General features: G+C 47.6%; 2 protein-coding genes across 2 annotated transcripts in view; one reads left to right on the top strand and one right to left on the bottom strand.

The window, feature by feature from the left end:
- The window catches only part of BDH1 (3-hydroxybutyrate dehydrogenase 1), a gene marked incomplete at both ends in the record, with an annotated part of 33,909 nt that extends 23,883 nt beyond the window's left edge, over window positions 1-10,026 (bottom strand). The window contains 4 exon segments of the mRNA XM_082655307.1: window positions 3,125-3,251; window positions 9,240-9,395; window positions 9,615-9,694; window positions 9,911-10,026. Of these exon segments, the coding sequence (XP_082511433.1) occupies window positions 3,125-3,251; window positions 9,240-9,395; window positions 9,615-9,694; window positions 9,911-10,026 (479 nt within the window).
- Window positions 8,997-16,461, top strand: part of APOD (apolipoprotein D) — an 84,760-nt gene continuing 77,295 nt past the window's right edge. Inside the window, exon 1 of the mRNA XM_082655689.1 lies at window positions 8,997-9,566. The gene's annotated coding sequence lies outside the window, so the exon portion shown is untranslated. The remainder of the gene's footprint in view (window positions 9,567-16,461) is intronic.

Raw genomic sequence — 16,461 nt, 5'->3', positions numbered from 1 at the left:
GCCCTGGAGGGTCACCTCTCCCCGGGAGGGTCTTATGGTGGCAGCAAGCTGCTGGTTGCCCAAACCACTTACTCTAAAGGCTATGCCAGTCTCACAGGTGGTACAAGTTATACTCAGGGTAGGCAGTAAACTTGCCAAGGGGTGAATCCCAAAGAGGTGGCCTCCAGATTCAGAGAACGAGAGCTTGCTGATTTCCATCCTAACTTAGAAGAGCAATCAGATGGGGTGGAGAGGTTGCAATCCGGCATTTTCCCACAGGCCTGTGGAAGAACCAGCTGGCCCCCGGAGCACTGGCATCCAGGAACTCACCGGGCCACATTCGAGACACCACCCTGTGCTGGCCAAGGCATTAATGCTGGCTTCTCTTCCCTCCTTCCAGTCTATGCCTCTATCCCTTTTGTTCCTTCCGTCACGAATCAGCAACGATAACCAGTTACCCAGCTTTCTGCTGAGAGGAGTCAGGAGTCAGCTTGACAGCCTGAATCTAACAAGATGGGTTTAGGAAGGACAAATGTGGATGACGCAAGGGCAGCTGGGGAGGAAGGAGGTCTCACACAGCAGCACCTGTGAAAAAAAATTAGTCTGATCAACTACGAATCACAACTGATGTGGCCACCAAAAGAAGCTATGTGAGCCTACGCTGGACAGGAATAGGGAGGCAAGGGCCACTCTCCATTCTGCCCAGGTCAGGCTGCCCTGGAGTATTACATGCCATGCCTGGGCAGGCAGAGCTGAGCACTGGGGCTGAGCCAGCTGGTGTGTGTAACCAGAATCCGGGAAGTAGTGTCCTGGGCGGAGCCAGAGCCTTGAGAAATCCAAAATCTGAGGGCTATATAGAGCCAGGAAGCAGAGCAGGTTGTCAGGGCAGGGACCGCATCCGGCCACTTCTGGGGGAGGTTTCATCTGGATAGGTGCTGTGTACCAGGTGACTGCTGCTCTGAGCCATGTAGGGTAGGGGAGGGGGGTGTTCTGTTTCGGGCACCACATCTCAAGAAAGAGCTCAGGCCAAATGGGCATCATTCACGTGGGAAACCTGGATGCTGAGTGGGAAAACCATGGGAGATGAGCAATGAAAAAACATGCAGATGCAATAAGAGAAGTCAGGGGTATTAGGATGGCATAGTATCCCCAGGAATAAGAGATTAACTTGTTCAGTATGAATACAGAAGGCAGACCCAGGAACAAGGGGTGGCATTTACAGAGGAAAGATTTGTGCCCAGTATGAAGAAGGACTTTATAATAGCACTGTCCAAAGACAGGTCTGCTGTGAGAGGTACTGACTACCCCATGGCTGGAGATATTCAAATAGAGGCTGTAAGGTCACTTGTTAAGGATGAGATCAAAGGATCACCCACAGGTGGGGACTGGAGCATGAGGCCCCTTCCAATCGAGATTCAAGCAAAATGATCGGGCCACCCAAAGACCTCCTGTCTGATCCAGGCACAGTGATCACCCACCATTCCTTCCACCTCACACATCTGGGTCTCCCTCCCTGACCTCTGCTGACAACTTTTCCTGGAGGACAGCTAATGCACTCTGACTCAGCTCTGCCCCTGACCACCCTGTGCCCAACCCCTCAGCCTAACCAGGTGATTTCTACAATCCTTCCAGAAGACTCAGAGTCTCCTGGGATAGCCTTTCTTTCCCTTCAAATGAGCCAGAAGCTTGACTAATGCCTTACTTCCCTTTAATTTTTTAAAATAATAAAGCATTGAATATTTCATGTGATTTATTGAATACTGTACTAAAGTGAAAAAAAGAATGTTTGTATGGGTACAGAATGGTTGTATCACTCCCTTTAATTTGAGGATAAAATCTTTGTAAAAGTATTTAAACTTCCTTTGGGATTATTTTCTCCTCCATAAAAAAATCTCCAGAAATCTCTGAAAGCCATTTTTGAGACAGATTTTATCATTTCTGTGAGTCATTCACTGAGAAAAATTACAGCAAATCTTCTTTCAAAAGCCCTTTAACAGAATCAAGCTACATTCCCTCTTTGATGGGATATCAACTCTTCTTATATGATGTCCTCCAGCAGTTGAAGCCTCACCTCCAACCAAGCTTCTGTATCCTATGGAAATGCTTTTAAGCAAATGCTGCTAAAAACCTCAATGCATGTTCTTCTAGATATATTTATTGGCACAGAAAATAACCATCAATTTTCTAGCTGCTGGGTCTTTGAATTTAACCTGCCACTTGATTTCACTCCTCTCAAATATAAAAGAAAGGGCATTATGTTTTTCCTTGCTTTAGCTGCAAAAGAAGAAAATGAGGTAGCAGAGCACACTAAATTCCCTTGGAAAAGGCAATTTCCAGAAGCTCTCAAAGAAGAAGAGCTGCTTGTTTACTTTGTACTTAATGCTTTCTCTAAATCACACAGTTCAGTGAAGTCTCACGACATTTTAGTTAACTATAGTTTCATGTGCGAGATTTTAAAAGAGCCATTAACCAGGTGATTAAAGTAATGAGATCTGTGACTCCTGATGTGATGCACTAAGAAGGGCACCACCTCACCTGAGTGGGTTTCTTCCAAACACACAAACCTGAATCTAAACACGAGGACATCCCACAGCCCACACTGAGAGACATTCTTCCAAGGTGTTAAGGTCAAGACTGAGGAACTGCCCCTGACAGGAAGAGAGTAAGGAGACATGACAACTAAATGTACTGGGAACCCTGGTTTGGATCCTGGACCAGGAAAATGTCCATTCGTGGGCCATCTGGTGAAACTTGAATCAAGTCTGCAGATTAGTTAATAGTATTATATCAGTGGTAATTTCCTGGTTTGGATAACTGCACTATGGTTTTGTAAGATGTTAACACTTGGGAAGTTAGGCGAAGAAGGGGTTACGGGAAACTTTTGTACTATTTTTACAACTTTTGTATAAGTGTAGAGTTACTTCAAAATAAAAAGTTTAAAACAAAAATCTGATGAACGATATTCTTCGGTGCCTTGTGTGACACGGGAAGGTCTGTCTTCCGACAACACCTCTGAGTGTCCTTTGCTGGTGGACAGCCGCTATTGAGGGACACCTTTGAGAGTCAAGCCTTATTATGTGTGAAGAGCTCTGCTTTGCCCAGAAAGTGTAACCCTCAAGGTCACCTCCACCCTTCATTTTCTTACCTTGCTCCATTTACTCTATCAGAGAAATTCAGGGTTTTCCTCGGGAGCTGTGACAGGGGTCTGGAGAAGCGGGCAGTCAGCACAGTGGCCACAAGAGGCAGAATGGCCAGGCTCCTCCGGGTGGGTTCTGAAACACAAAATGTGTCCTCAGCATTGTGTTGCTGCCTTCAGGAGTTTAGGCAGAAGGGGCCATTTTCCTTCCAGGTTGTGAAAGTTAAAGTGGGCTCTGTTTGACCCAGGTTCAGTCAAGGCACCAGGCAGTCCCCGCCTGCCACCCTCCTCTCAAGCTACAGCCTCATGTGATGAAAAGAGTCAGGAGGCTGGGACATCTAGAAACCTGGGTTCTGGTTCCAGCTGTGCCACCCACTCATAGGGTAACCCTGGGTGAGTCATCACGCTTTTGTAGCATGAGGAGGGTGTAGCACCAGTGACCAGTGACCCTCAAACTAGGCTGTGCAGCAACCACTGGGGCGCCCAGGGTCCCACCCCCTCAGGGATTCCAGCTCCATGAGTCCCATTCTCAGTGTTCCCCATATCCAGCAAAACATCCATCTTAATTTGCCCACATGCCTCCAGGCAGCTTTTTCAGCCCTGGGCCAGGTATCTTTGGATTCAGCTCTCCACCTTTCTCCACCCCACCGTGCACAGGGTCCAGCTCTGGGGCTGAATTCATCAGTAACTCATCACAGCATGGAGACTGAAGCTACAAAATGAGACACACTCTAATCAACCTAAATTAAAACACACACACACACTGTCTCTCCCACCACCCTACCACTCCCTTTCCACATTAAATCAAACTTGTTGCAGCAAGGCCATGTGTCAGGAAGGCTACTCAGCATAGTGACTAGCTTCGCATTATGAGTTGTAGATGGGTGTGTGCATTAGTTGTCCTCCTGTTCTGGTTAATTCCCCTCTAGTGATCCCTCCTGGCCTAAGGGAAGGAAAGGGAGGTAGGGAGGGAGCTGAACAAGGCAATCCCAGCCCTGGGAGCTGTTGCTCTTTTCCTGGGGAGCCGTCCTAGTCTCTCTTTGCACACCTGCCTGTGGTTTGTTATACTGCCCTTAACAGTAACAAGGTTCTGCCTGAGAGGCAGCTCCTCCCCTGCCATTTTGCTGCAGTCCCTAATCTGACCACCAGTCACCTGCGCCAGTGGGTCTGTGATAAGTTCACTAACTAGCCAACAACCACAGTATTTACTGCAGAAAATAGGTGGCGGTGTTTCATCCGTCTAATCTTCAGGAGAGGAAAACAAATAGGGCTCTTTTGTCTTGCGTGATCCTTCCTGGACTGTGCAGTAGGCTCTTGCTCCCGCTCCAGCCCCGACTCGCCACACTCCAGTCTCAGCACTGCAGCCAGAAAGGTCTTTCCAACACCAGTCAGGTACGTACGTGACTCCCTTGACTAAAAGCCTCCTCTCCGTGCCTTTTTGGAGCTGGCCTCTGCCTCCCTTCCTATCCGGTACCCCCTCCCCTGTGCTCACTGCTCTGTAGCCACGCTGACCTTCTGAACATACACGGAGCTCTTTCTCGCCTCAGGGCCGTGGACCTTGCCTTTCCTCTCTATAGAGGGCTGAGTCCTTTGGACCCTTCTGACTTCAGAGAGGCTGCCCAATCCCCCATGCAACACACAGGGGTTGCTCTCCATAAGATTGCCCTTCAATCCAAGATTCCCTTGTTTCTTTACTTATCTCCCCCTTCTAGATCATAAGCTCAGTGAGGCCAGGCACCTTGTCCATCTTAGTCACCACTGAATCCCCCATGCCTGGAAGAACCTGACACAAAGGAGGCACTCAGTGAGTCCCTGCTGAGTGGGCGTGAGCTGTGTGCTCGAACCTCACCCCCATCCCCACACACACAGACTGGCCCTTCATGGAAGGCACAGACCCATGCTGTGGGTGCCCCACACCCCTCCCACGTACTGACCGGCTGGCTGAGCACAGACATCTCTGCCTCCTCCCTCCAGGACTGGAGTCTGAGGTCACCACCACTGGGTGATTTAAAATCCAGTCGTCTGTAATTCAAGCGCTTTCCATCCCTTCTGCTCAATGCCTGTGGCACAGAATACCTCAGTGTTTGCCTCAATGTTTCTCCAAACAGAGAGCTGCTTTTAATTTTATTTTCCTTCGAGTCAGCAATATCTAAAAGCACTGGTGTCAAAATAGCTTAAATTGCATGAAAACTCAGCCCCTTTAATAATGCACTATTCACAATGTAATCTCTCATATACACAATGCTAGAATTTTAGATATCTTTTTCTTCTACTACTTTTTTACATTCCTTAAATATGTTGCTATTTTCACCCCAAACACAATGCTATAGGCAGTGGAATTCCTGTACTCTTCAGGGCTGTTTGTCATCTTAATGTCTTGTGCTGGGCTTTAGTCTCTATAAACATTAGTTTCTCAAACTTGAAATGCCACTCGGTTGCCTTTTGGTTTGGAAACAGAAATGGCCGTGGGAGGCGGGTGCTGCAAGGGGACAGGCAGAGCCCCTGTGAGGGCGGGGACCACCTCTTTAGCTTTGGATTCAATTAGCTGCTCCAGTGTGACCAAATTTATATGATACTGTTGCAAAATCAAGATGTTCACGTATTATTCTGGAATCTGGGAGAAATTTTTCGAACTCTAAGAACACTTAGGTCTGTTCTCAAGGGCACCTCCTTTCCATTGTCAGTGCAAAACCCACGTGTAGCCCACGGAAAGCATCCCCTCTCCAAAAGAAAAAAAAACCTGTGTGCATCCTTGTCTTGATGCTGGGCTCACTTGCTGCATTCTGACAGGACTATCTTGCAGAAGACACAGCTGGCTGCATTCCTGTGGGTCAGGGTCAAGGTCTCCCCTGCAAGTGGCAAACATTCCCAGTACTGACATCCTCAGAAGAGGCAGGGCATCGGCAGCAAATAGGAATTCAGGAGGCAGGACTTAGGCAGGAAAGAGAATTCAAGTTTCTGGACATGAAGTCTGGAAGGGCCTTGGTACTACCAAGTGGCAGAGGGAGGTCCTGTTTCACTGGGGAGGGTGAGCTGGGTTTAAGCTCAGAACCATCCTGTGTAGGGATGCCACACTGAGGCGCTCAAAGCCCGTAACCTGTGTGAGAGACTCCAAGGTCTGACAACTGGCAGCCAGTTTCCAACATACTCTACTTGGCTATTTTGTTTGGCCTGCCTAGTGTTTTAAAAGGCAACGTAACGAGGCAGCTATTTTATGCTTGAACTCAATAACAAAAAGTTGTCACTTACTATTTCAAGCCTACTCACCACCTCTGTTAACTGCCTGGACATTGTGGGCATTGGAGTTTGAGATCTCTTACCAAATAGATGTCTATTATCCTTTGGCTATTTCCCTTCTGATCACTTAGCATAATCTTGCCTAGAAGTTCCAGCTCAGCTCAGCTCAGCTATACGTGTTAACTACAGTTATTGGAGGCTTCCTTGAGGCCATGCAAAAAGGAAACCTGACAAGTTTTAAATCCTTATTCACATAAGATGCCTATTATCCCTTAGAGAGATAACTATTCTGAAACGAAAGTCTAAAGACATTATACAGGAACACCAAATGATATTGTAGGTGACGTTCCCACTACCATTTTATCGTAAATGCAGAAGTGACTTTTATATAGCTGCCTCTAACAGGGACCTTCAATAAAAGCCAAGGATTTAACTTTATAGCCCAGTTCAGCGAAGGCAAACCTAATGCAGACACTTGGATTAGTCTGACAGACACTAGCCACCAGATTAGACTTAGGCGATGGCCATTTCTCTTCAGAGAACACACCACACTCTCAGCAATTGCCATCTTTCGGGTGTCTGTCTTGCTCAGCTGATCCCTGTCCCTTTCAGACTTGCCTATTGCCCACAGGATTTGGCCTCTGCAGCTGTAGTTGTACAGTGAGACCCTCCCCCCCACCCTCTGGCCATGGAAGAGTGGGTCAGGGAGAGACACCTGACACCAGATGAATCCATCGGTCTGTCCCCTGGCACTGTGAAAGAATGCAAAGCAGCCTCTGTGGGGCAGAGACATGTGATCTTGTTGCTGGAGTTGGGGGGAGGGGGGTGGGCAGCTATGCGACACTTGAGCCTGAAGCCAGAGAGAGAGATGGAGAAAGCCAATCTGCAAAGAGAGAAAGGAGTCAGGCACACATGTAGAAAGAAGCAGAGATGGAAGTGAAGAAGAGAGAAAAAAACAGCAACAGAGCCTCCTGCTCCCGAGACCCAGCTGCCCTCCTGTCTTCAGCTCTGTAAGGCATGTGATGTCTTTATTCTCTGTGTTGATTTAAGCACGTTTAATGTTTCTGTTAGTTGCAGCCAAAACAATATTGGTGAAAACACACTGAAAGCAGGTTCTTTCTGTAGATCATTATCATTAATTCTTAAGCTTGCCTGATATTCTGAGAATGCCACACTGTAGACCTCATAATGATAACAGGAACAGGAGCCTCTCCCTCTCCACTTCTGTCAAGGAAACATCTGTCCTTCCCCAAGAGAAAGTGTTACCAGAGCTATCAAAATGGCCATAATTACAACCACCAGGTTAAGCAGGCATTCCATCCCTAGGAGAACAGGGCTTGCCTACCAAATTCAAGTCAGACCTGTACACAGTAGGCACATAATATTTGAATGACTTGAGAGTTTTCAGCAGAGGAATACCATATCAGGCTTATATTTTAAAATGATAACTCTCACTGGGTTAAGAATAGACTGAGGATGGACAAGGGCAGAAGCAGGGAGACCATTTAGAAGCTATGGCAGTAACCCAGGACCATAACGTACAGCCATGCAGGTTGTGCACTGCAGAACTCCAGCAAAATGTGAAGAGGTACTCCCTGGACATATATAAAAGGGCTGCCAGCCCCGGTGGAAACCATGGAGCTAATTAGATGTGGTCAGAGTCTGGCTGTGTTTTGAAGGTAAAGCCCACTGTGATTTACTGACCAATTAAATGTAGGCTATGAAGGAAGGAAGAATCAACGATATTTCCAAGATTTTTCGTGCAGATGTAAAAAAATGACATTAGTACAACTGACTGTTTAAGGAGCCATCCTATTCATAAGCGCTTACCACATTTCAAATCAGAGCGTACAAGCCCAGCATCCTGGTCCTCAGCGGGCCCCTCGAAGTCATATCTCCAACTATACTTCTCTCATCTACTCATTATACCATTTGCCACCATCTCTCAATAAGCCCTGCACTTTCCAATTTTTGTGCCTTGCTCATCCTATACCAAATCTGAGGTCTCCCTCATCCACTAAGCCCTAACTGATTCAAATAACCTCCTTCAAGAAACCTTTCCTGATCCCCTAAATCAAAAATCAATCTCTTGTTGCGGGACTTCCCTAGCAGGTCAGTGGTTAAGACGCCGCGCTCCATATTTGCATTTTCACTGCTTCCTTATGTGCCTCTGAAATAGCACTTAACCTAGGCCGGGTAGTATTAGACGTATTTCTGCTTATAACAATTCACAGCACCCCGCTCCGCCATCTGACCACCAGTCTCAACCTGGATTGTTTCATTGACCTCCGGCTCATCCAAAATGACTACTCTGGTGTCTGACAGGAAGCAGCCACTCCGTAAATGTGTATTGAGAGACTATGCGAGCTACACTCATTTCAAAGTTCAGCTTCCTCGCCCGCCACGGGTATATGCCCTGGGCACGGCCGGGCTGCAACGCTCTGGTAGAAAGTGCTAGGATATTTGATGCGTCATAAAGGATCCTGGCAGCCGGAAGCCCACCGTACCGAAACGTGTGCCTCTGTAACCCCTGGCAGGGTTAGACGGGAACTTTGTATCAGATGACTCTGGGCAGATTTTGGCAGACTGGTTGGAAAACACCACGCAGAGCTCAAATGAGCTCAACGCGGCTCCAAACCCTCCCCCAGCAGGGCGCAGACCGCCCGGGTCTCTGCCTCTGACAGGGACGCCCTGTCAGAGACGCGGGACGCCCGAGACTCGCCGGCGCCAACTCGCCCAGCGCGCCGGCAGCCCCGCGTCCGGGTCAATCGCAGGGCCGCAGCCCCTTCCGGCAGACCAGAGGCTGGGAGCCGAGGGGGCTCGGCCCGAGCCACGCTCCCATTGGCTGAGACCGCACCGCCCAGACCAAGTTGAGCTGTTCCCGCACCTGTGAGCGGCAGAGGCTCCGGGCCTTCCCCGGCCGCGGGCCCACCACCAACCCAGCATCTCCGGCCTGCTCCCGCGGCGCCCCCAACTTGCTCGGTCCTCCTCCTCCCCCGGTCCTGCGGCCTCTGCGGTCCTCCAGTAACAGCCGGCTCAGCTCCTGCTCAAGGAAACTGGACCGGCGGCCTGACTGCTGTCCAGCATCCTTCCCGAGGGCGCAGCTTGAGGGGAGGAAGCACTCCCCCTCCCCCCCAACCAAGTCCCCGAGAACAGAGCCTCGTGGAGGACGCGGCAGGAGGACGAGGGATGAGGGAACAACCAGAGAGATGCGGTGAGTAAGGGTGCAGTGCCTAGATCTCAGGCTAGAAGGCAGGGCTACTGGCTTCGGTCCTGGCTCGGCCTCTGACTACGATGTGACCTTGGGCCGGTTTCTTCCCTTCTCGGGGCTGGGCTCGTCTTCTGTAAAATGCGGCGGCAGAGAAGGATAAGTGTTGAGGGTTTCACCTGGGAGACTCGGGGCCGCGTGTTCAACCTAGGCCTCCCCCTGACAAGCACATTTTCTGAATAACAAACGTCAGGCTGGGCTCCCAGAGCACGGACGGAAGCCCCAGGAGGGCGGATGATAAGGATCACCTGGGGTTGAGAAGGCTCTGGGCGGGATCGGTCCATCTTTACATCGTTACTTCGGCCGCGGCCGCAGGGCCCAGCCTACAGGACTTGGTGCCCCCTTTTCCACTCGCATCCCCGCGACCCGAGTAAAGGGCAGCGCAAGTCCAAACCAAACCGAGCATCACGCCGGTTTAGGGGGGCGCCGGCTCATCACGCCCGAGCTTCAGAGATGCGGACCCCTCCTCTTACCCCAAACCAAACTGGCGCGGGGGCTCCAGCTGCTGAGGGCTCAGCTGGTGCGTTCGCAGGTACCCGCGCTCGCCTCTTGTACCACCGGGCGCTACCGCCGTTTCCTTCTCGAAGCGCCTTACTGGCTCCCACTCCTCCGGCCTCCAGCCTCAGCTGCCGGGGTGCGCCTGCGCACAGGGGCTTTGCTCCGTAGGGCTGCGCGGGGCGGAGCCCGACGGCTGGCGCGCAGGGGCGTGGAGCCTCTGTGCCGCCTCCTTCGCCTTGCGGCGTCAGGCCTGGCCCTCCTCCCGCAGAGGGTATTCCTATTCGCTAGGCGCCCGGCCCGGGATTAACCCACTGCCGCCCATTTTAGGTCTAAATCGCGCTCTGATCTCCTCCACCGCCATTCTGGTTCTGGAACGAGCGGAGAACGATATTACCCAGCGGGTTGCGGGTAGGGAGGTGGAGGTGCCGCTCCAGGAAGTGAGAAAACCTGGTGAGGTTGAGGCGCCGTTCCAGGTCCTACGCCTACTTGCTGTCTTTGGAGCTTATTGGGGTGGGTTGGTTTGTTGGTTTGTTTTTAAATTTGTCTTTTGGTCAGATGAAATTTATTTAAAATTTTCTTCCTACAATTTTAAAAAATAATTTAAGAATAGCACAGCTTCCCAGAGTTTCAACAACGGAACATCGGAGGCCAATCTGTCACAGATCAGGCTCCCCTGCCAAGTTTCCAGGATGAGAAACCGGCTGAGGAGAAGGAACCTATCAGGGCAAATTAGTGGCAGAGCTATGTTTAGGTCAAATTATAGAGAAGGGCTGATTGGAAAGGGACCAGGCAGATGAAAACAGGAAGGAAGGAAGGGCCTGATGGGGCTTTAAAGAAACCTGTCAGCTCCGTTACGTGAGCTTCTTGAGGGCTGAGGCTGTATCTTCCTTATCTCTGGCTCCTGGCATGTAGAGCTTTGAAGACCAGGAGAATCATGAAGGTAGGATGCACTTGGTTCTCCGTACCCATTTCACAAACCGACTCAAGCTTGCATCAGCGCTGTGGTTCAGAATAGTCACTGTTACAGCATGCCATAGCCATAACAAATCCTTATATTGGGTCACCAGGTTACACTTTGAGGGTTATGCATTGCTAGAAAAGCAGTTAACTAAAGGAAGAGTTAATATTTCCACTAGGAAAACCATAGATCCTGACTTTGGACTGAGAATTAATGGAAATAAAGTTCTATTCATGAAAGACAAGGACAGGACAGTTGATCTGTCTACGGTTATATCCGACTCCACCTGTGGCTGACCTCACACCTTCCCAGCCCCACTTTTTATTCCAGTTTTGCTCTGGCAACCAGCTGCATACAGGTGAAACCTGAGAGCACCTTGCCTCAGCTGTACCTGGTATCTTCCCCACTCGGGGCTTCTCTGTCACTGCAGCCTGGGCCCCCTACAGGAAGCCGAAGCCCATTTTGACACATGCATAAACTTGGAAGTGCAAAGGAATTAACAGGTCCTAGGACGACGTTTGACCAAGGCAGACAGGAGCTGGTGGAGAACTATGCCACCCTTTTCGTTCTTCCAGTGGGCAGTTCCAAGGTACGTTTTGTACAGCACCTAAGATGATAGACCCCTGGCTGCCCACAGTAGTGCCCAACTTGATCGGCTCAATAATGCACCCTTGGATCGCTTTTCTCTTTCCTGACTTGACTGTTTGACTCTTCCAACTCCTCCACTCCTGTTCCTCGGGATTCATTCCCAAAATAAACTACCTGTATCATGAAGGTAGGATGCACTCTGAACAAGTTCTTGTTCAGAGTTTGTTTTGGGGTGAGGGGGGAACCCAGACTAAGCCAATGGTTAATCCAAAAGAGTCATCTCAACAGGGAACTATATTCAATATTCTGTGATAAACCATAATGGAAAAGAATATGAAAAAGAATGTATATATATGTACAACTGAATCACTTTGCTGAACAGTAGAAATTAACAACATTGTAAATCAACTATACTTGAATAAAATAAATTAAAAACCACACACACACAAAGAAGACCCCAAAAAAACCCAAAAAACCCCAGAGGCATCTCAGCCCAACTTTCGGGGTCATTCTCAGCAGACCTTTCCCAAGTCTGCTAATGAGGAATCCATTTGTTCTGTTTGAGCTGTTGCTCTTTTTATTGCCCTGCTGCCCTGCCCTTTAGGGCATCATTAATAAACTCTCAGAGGCAGGCAGGAAGTATCAGAGACTCCCAGGAGACAGGGCCAGCTGAAGGGCTGGGTCTAGGTTAGCATTGGACAAAGCCATTCTCGGCCTTACCTTAAACGTTTTCCCTCCTTCCAAGGTAGGTCCTGTTTGCTGACCTTGAAACGAGAAACTTTCAGCTCTGGGGTTGAACATGGAAGCAGAGACAGGGTGGGACCCAGGTCACTCCCAACACAGCATGTGCCCAGAATACGTCTCTTTTTTGCCCTCCCTTTCCCCCTTGCCCCTGCTGTAAAAGCCGTTCCTCTGCCCAGATGCAAGGTCTCAGGCCAGGGTCTTTGGCACCTAGCACACTTCATCTCATTTCAATACCAAGAGGGTGCTGTTGCAGATTACTGAGCTAGGTTTGGGAGGAAAGAGCCCTTAGTCCCAGCCTTCAAGAAGGGAAATGAGACATGTGCATAAGCTAAATGAATCCTCAGAAGCCCTGTAAGTCTTCTAAAAGAGGGACTTGTAAGTGTAGTGGGAGCTCTGGTGAGGCTTCAGGACAGGATCTGTAGAAAGGTAGCATCCTGAAAGACTCTCAGAATGAAGTCCCCTCAACAGATCCCCCTCCTAATGGATTACTCATTAGCAGACTTGGGAAAGGTTTGCTGAGAAGGACCTTGAAAGGTGGGCTGAGATGCCTCTTTTGGATTAACCATTGGCTTCGTCTGGGTTCCCCCTTGAAACAGACCCCTGTCCAGAGAGCCACAGTGTTTGCTCCTGTCCTTCTATCAGCTCCTAATTGCCTCCTATCTCACACCCTTCTTGAATCCCAGATCAGACTAATCATTCATCTTCCTAGGCCCCAGCCCTCCTCTGCTAGATCTGGCCCTGCCCCATCTCTGAATACCCCTGCTCTTCTCTGTCTTCAGTGTTGTGTCTAACACCAGATGGTGCAAGTTAAATCCTGCCCTTAGCCAGCCACGTGGGAACCCTCCAGGAGCCCACGAGTGCAGTGCTCTGTGCTGAGTTCTACTGGGGGGTAGAGAATCACAACACCATTTACCATCCCAAACACTACAGGTCTTCCGTTTTTTTAATGCAACTGAATTTTCTTTAAAAAAAAAAAATTTTTTTTTTTTTTTGGCTAGAAATCATGTCCTTAATCTGCAGAATTTTAGAAGTGTCAAGTAGCTTTTTCTATAATTTACAGTGAAGGAACGAAAAAGCCCAATGTACTATTCTAAACAAACTGTGATGCTCAGAATCTTGTGTGCTGAAGAGCCCTGGATCCTAACATGACCATAACACTGAATTTTGCCCATGGATGAGAAGTGGAGGCCCAACCTTCTCCCTGCAGTGACTGAGCAAGTAGAACGAGGGCTTGGACCTTATGGGGAAATAAAGGGGTGTATCGGACACCCACATCCCCACTCCCTTTCTGCCTCTTGACTCTAATGTATTTAATTAAAATGATTGTTTGTTTAAGCCACAGAGTTGTGGGTTTTTTTCTTTTTGTGTGTGTATTGCAGAGGGGGGAGTAGTTTGGAAATTTAACCAAAGTTATTTTGAGGTAATTGGGACCTTTGAAGAGGGAAAAGTATGAGGAAATAAAAAAACAAGTGTGTCCCCACCTCTGCCCATCCACCCCAAGCTACAGCACTGCATGAAACCCCTTCCTTTGTGCAGCTTAGCTTGATCAAGCCCTTAGATCCCAGGCATTGTGCTTTGTGTTGAGGATGCAGTGATAACCCAGTGCGGGGTCTCTGTCTTCAAGTAATAAAATTTAGCAGCTAATGACTGATCGCTGCGTACCAAACACTATGCCAAGTGCTTTGTGTGCATTTTTTCACTTAATCTCTGCAGCAGTCCTAAAAGTGACCTAAGAATATCCCCATTTTCCATCTGAGGAAGTTGAGGCCCAGAGAGGTCAAATAATTGCCCACAGCAACACAGCTAGGAAGTGGCAGAGACAGAGTGCGCACAAGTCTGTCCCACTCCAAAGACTTTCTTTTAGCACATCGCCAACTGTTCTAAGGTTCTTGCTTTGACAAAACGGATAAAAATTCCAGTTTATAAGGCTATTTGGAGTACAGAATTTTTTATAACCAGTTGGGCATTGTTTTGTGAGTAATCCTTACAGAAGCTGGAATTGCTTTGTTACACTGAAGTTCCTTTCGGTGAGTACAGTACAGAAGCCAAGATCTGATGCACTCAACTAGGGAAAGAAATTATAGGTCCTAATTGGACTTATAAACTTTGAAAGACAAAAATATGGGACAAAATTCTCAACCCTTAAAGCTGATTTAATTTTCTGAACTTCAAATCTATTTTTTAAATAATAGTTAATATGTATAGTTAATATAAATGTTTTTAAAACCACATGCTTATTTTGATTAATATCTTTTCATTTTTTTCCCCAATGAATGTGTATTATTTATATTTTCTGCTTGTTGCTACCAGTGACAGAGCCTATTATTTCAAAAGGGAAATCAAATTACAAAGCTGCTGCTTCCCGCTTTTGGGTTGCCAGTACCTCTTTCCAAAGGTCTATTTGTTGAGAAGGTTATACTTCAGATTCACTTTGCTAGTCTTATTTTCTTTTCAACACAAATGGCCCAAGGATATTCTCTTGCTAGCAATTTCTCTAACAGTAAATTTTGAGACAAGACCAATATATAATATCTAGAAATTAATGAACACAGAACAATATTTCTATGTTGCTCACTAGAGAATTTCACTTTATAATTACCTTTGTTCTGAAATAAATTAATTTTAAAAGCTCACCAAAAAAAAAAAAAAAGGCCTATTTGTTCCTCCCCAACGCCCTCCCCTCACACCAGGCTCCTCCCAAGACTGGATGGTTTTCCTTCTGCCGAGAGTCTACACGCTCAGCATTTGCTCACCTTGGCCAGCTGTAGCAAGGCTCCCTCAGCACTATCAGCACGCAGGTCCAGGCAAGATACAAGCCAGATACACCTGGAATCCTCTTAATTCTCAGTTGATAAGATGTAATAGACACCCCTGGAAACCTCTTCCAGGCTTTACGTGTATTATTTCAATGCTTGTCTTTAGCTGGGAAGGGAAACTCTCACATTCATATGATAAGCAAGGCCAACTACTGATAAAATACAATATTTAGAGTTCTGATGTTTGTGTGTTTGTCGCTGAATAGGCAAAGTTCAGCTTCATAACTTTGTTTTGAGCTTAAAATGTCTGTGAGTTCGGCCCTCTGACAAGTGGAGGGTCAAGGGTGGATGCCACTGCCTAGGGATGCATAAGAAAAAATGATGCCAAAGGGCAGCTCCAGCTGACTCCATGGTGAGCTCTCCCTGCCAGGATGTGTGGGCATAAATGAGCATAGGAACTGGCCTGAACAGAATGAGAACTATCCAGAGAGTGCCCTGAGCACAACCCAGACTCGGGACCTGAGAAAGATTGTAAGATTGCTCTGGACAGGGTCAGCTGCAAGAAGGTAGGGCCAAAACATACCTCTTAAACATCACAATCAGGTGAGGAAGAGTATCTATGCAATACAGGAGATCCCTTCAGGGTGTTTCTTAGTATTACCATACTTTGTAATTAAAGTCAATGGAAAGTTACAACAGCTGAATTCAGGCAGTACTACTAATGGTCTAGACTCTTCATAAATAAAGTTTGGGTCACCCCACCCATACATGGTAAAGAACCATGACCTGCCGAGGGCAAAGGGAACATGGAATGGGCAGTGGCAAAAAGTAATTATAAATACCAGGTACAACCATGTGACCAGTTGCAGAACAAGGACTGTAATTGTCATGAGTATTTCTTATTTTGTTATGAATATGTGTGTGTGTAATATCTTTCCTTTCTTTTCTCTCTTATCCCCTTATCATGTAACATGAGATACTTTGACTCATATATCATAGTATTGTTAACTTCACATCATAGTATTTAAGTTATGGGACATCAAGAAGAGTGAACATCACCTAAGGACTCTGTGTCCTCTTTCGGGGAAAGTGTTAGTGCATTTTTAGTTGTATACAGGAGAGTTGTATCATGTAGTTTGAATTATGACCTTGTTATTGTCTTTATTTGGAGAATAAGTATGGTCTAAGGAGATGTATATGGGTGCCAAGTTGACAAGGAGTGAACTGTGATGGTTAATTTTATTTTTTAAAATTACTTAATTTAAAAAAAAATTTATTGCTGTGTTGGGTCTCCATT

This window comes from Grampus griseus, assembly GCF_964374135.1.
Source record: "Grampus griseus genome assembly, chromosome: 5".
Classification (NCBI taxonomy): Eukaryota; Metazoa; Chordata; class Mammalia; order Artiodactyla; family Delphinidae; genus Grampus; species Grampus griseus.
Note: the sequence above shows the minus strand (reverse complement) of the source record. Positions and strands in the feature narration are given on the sequence as shown.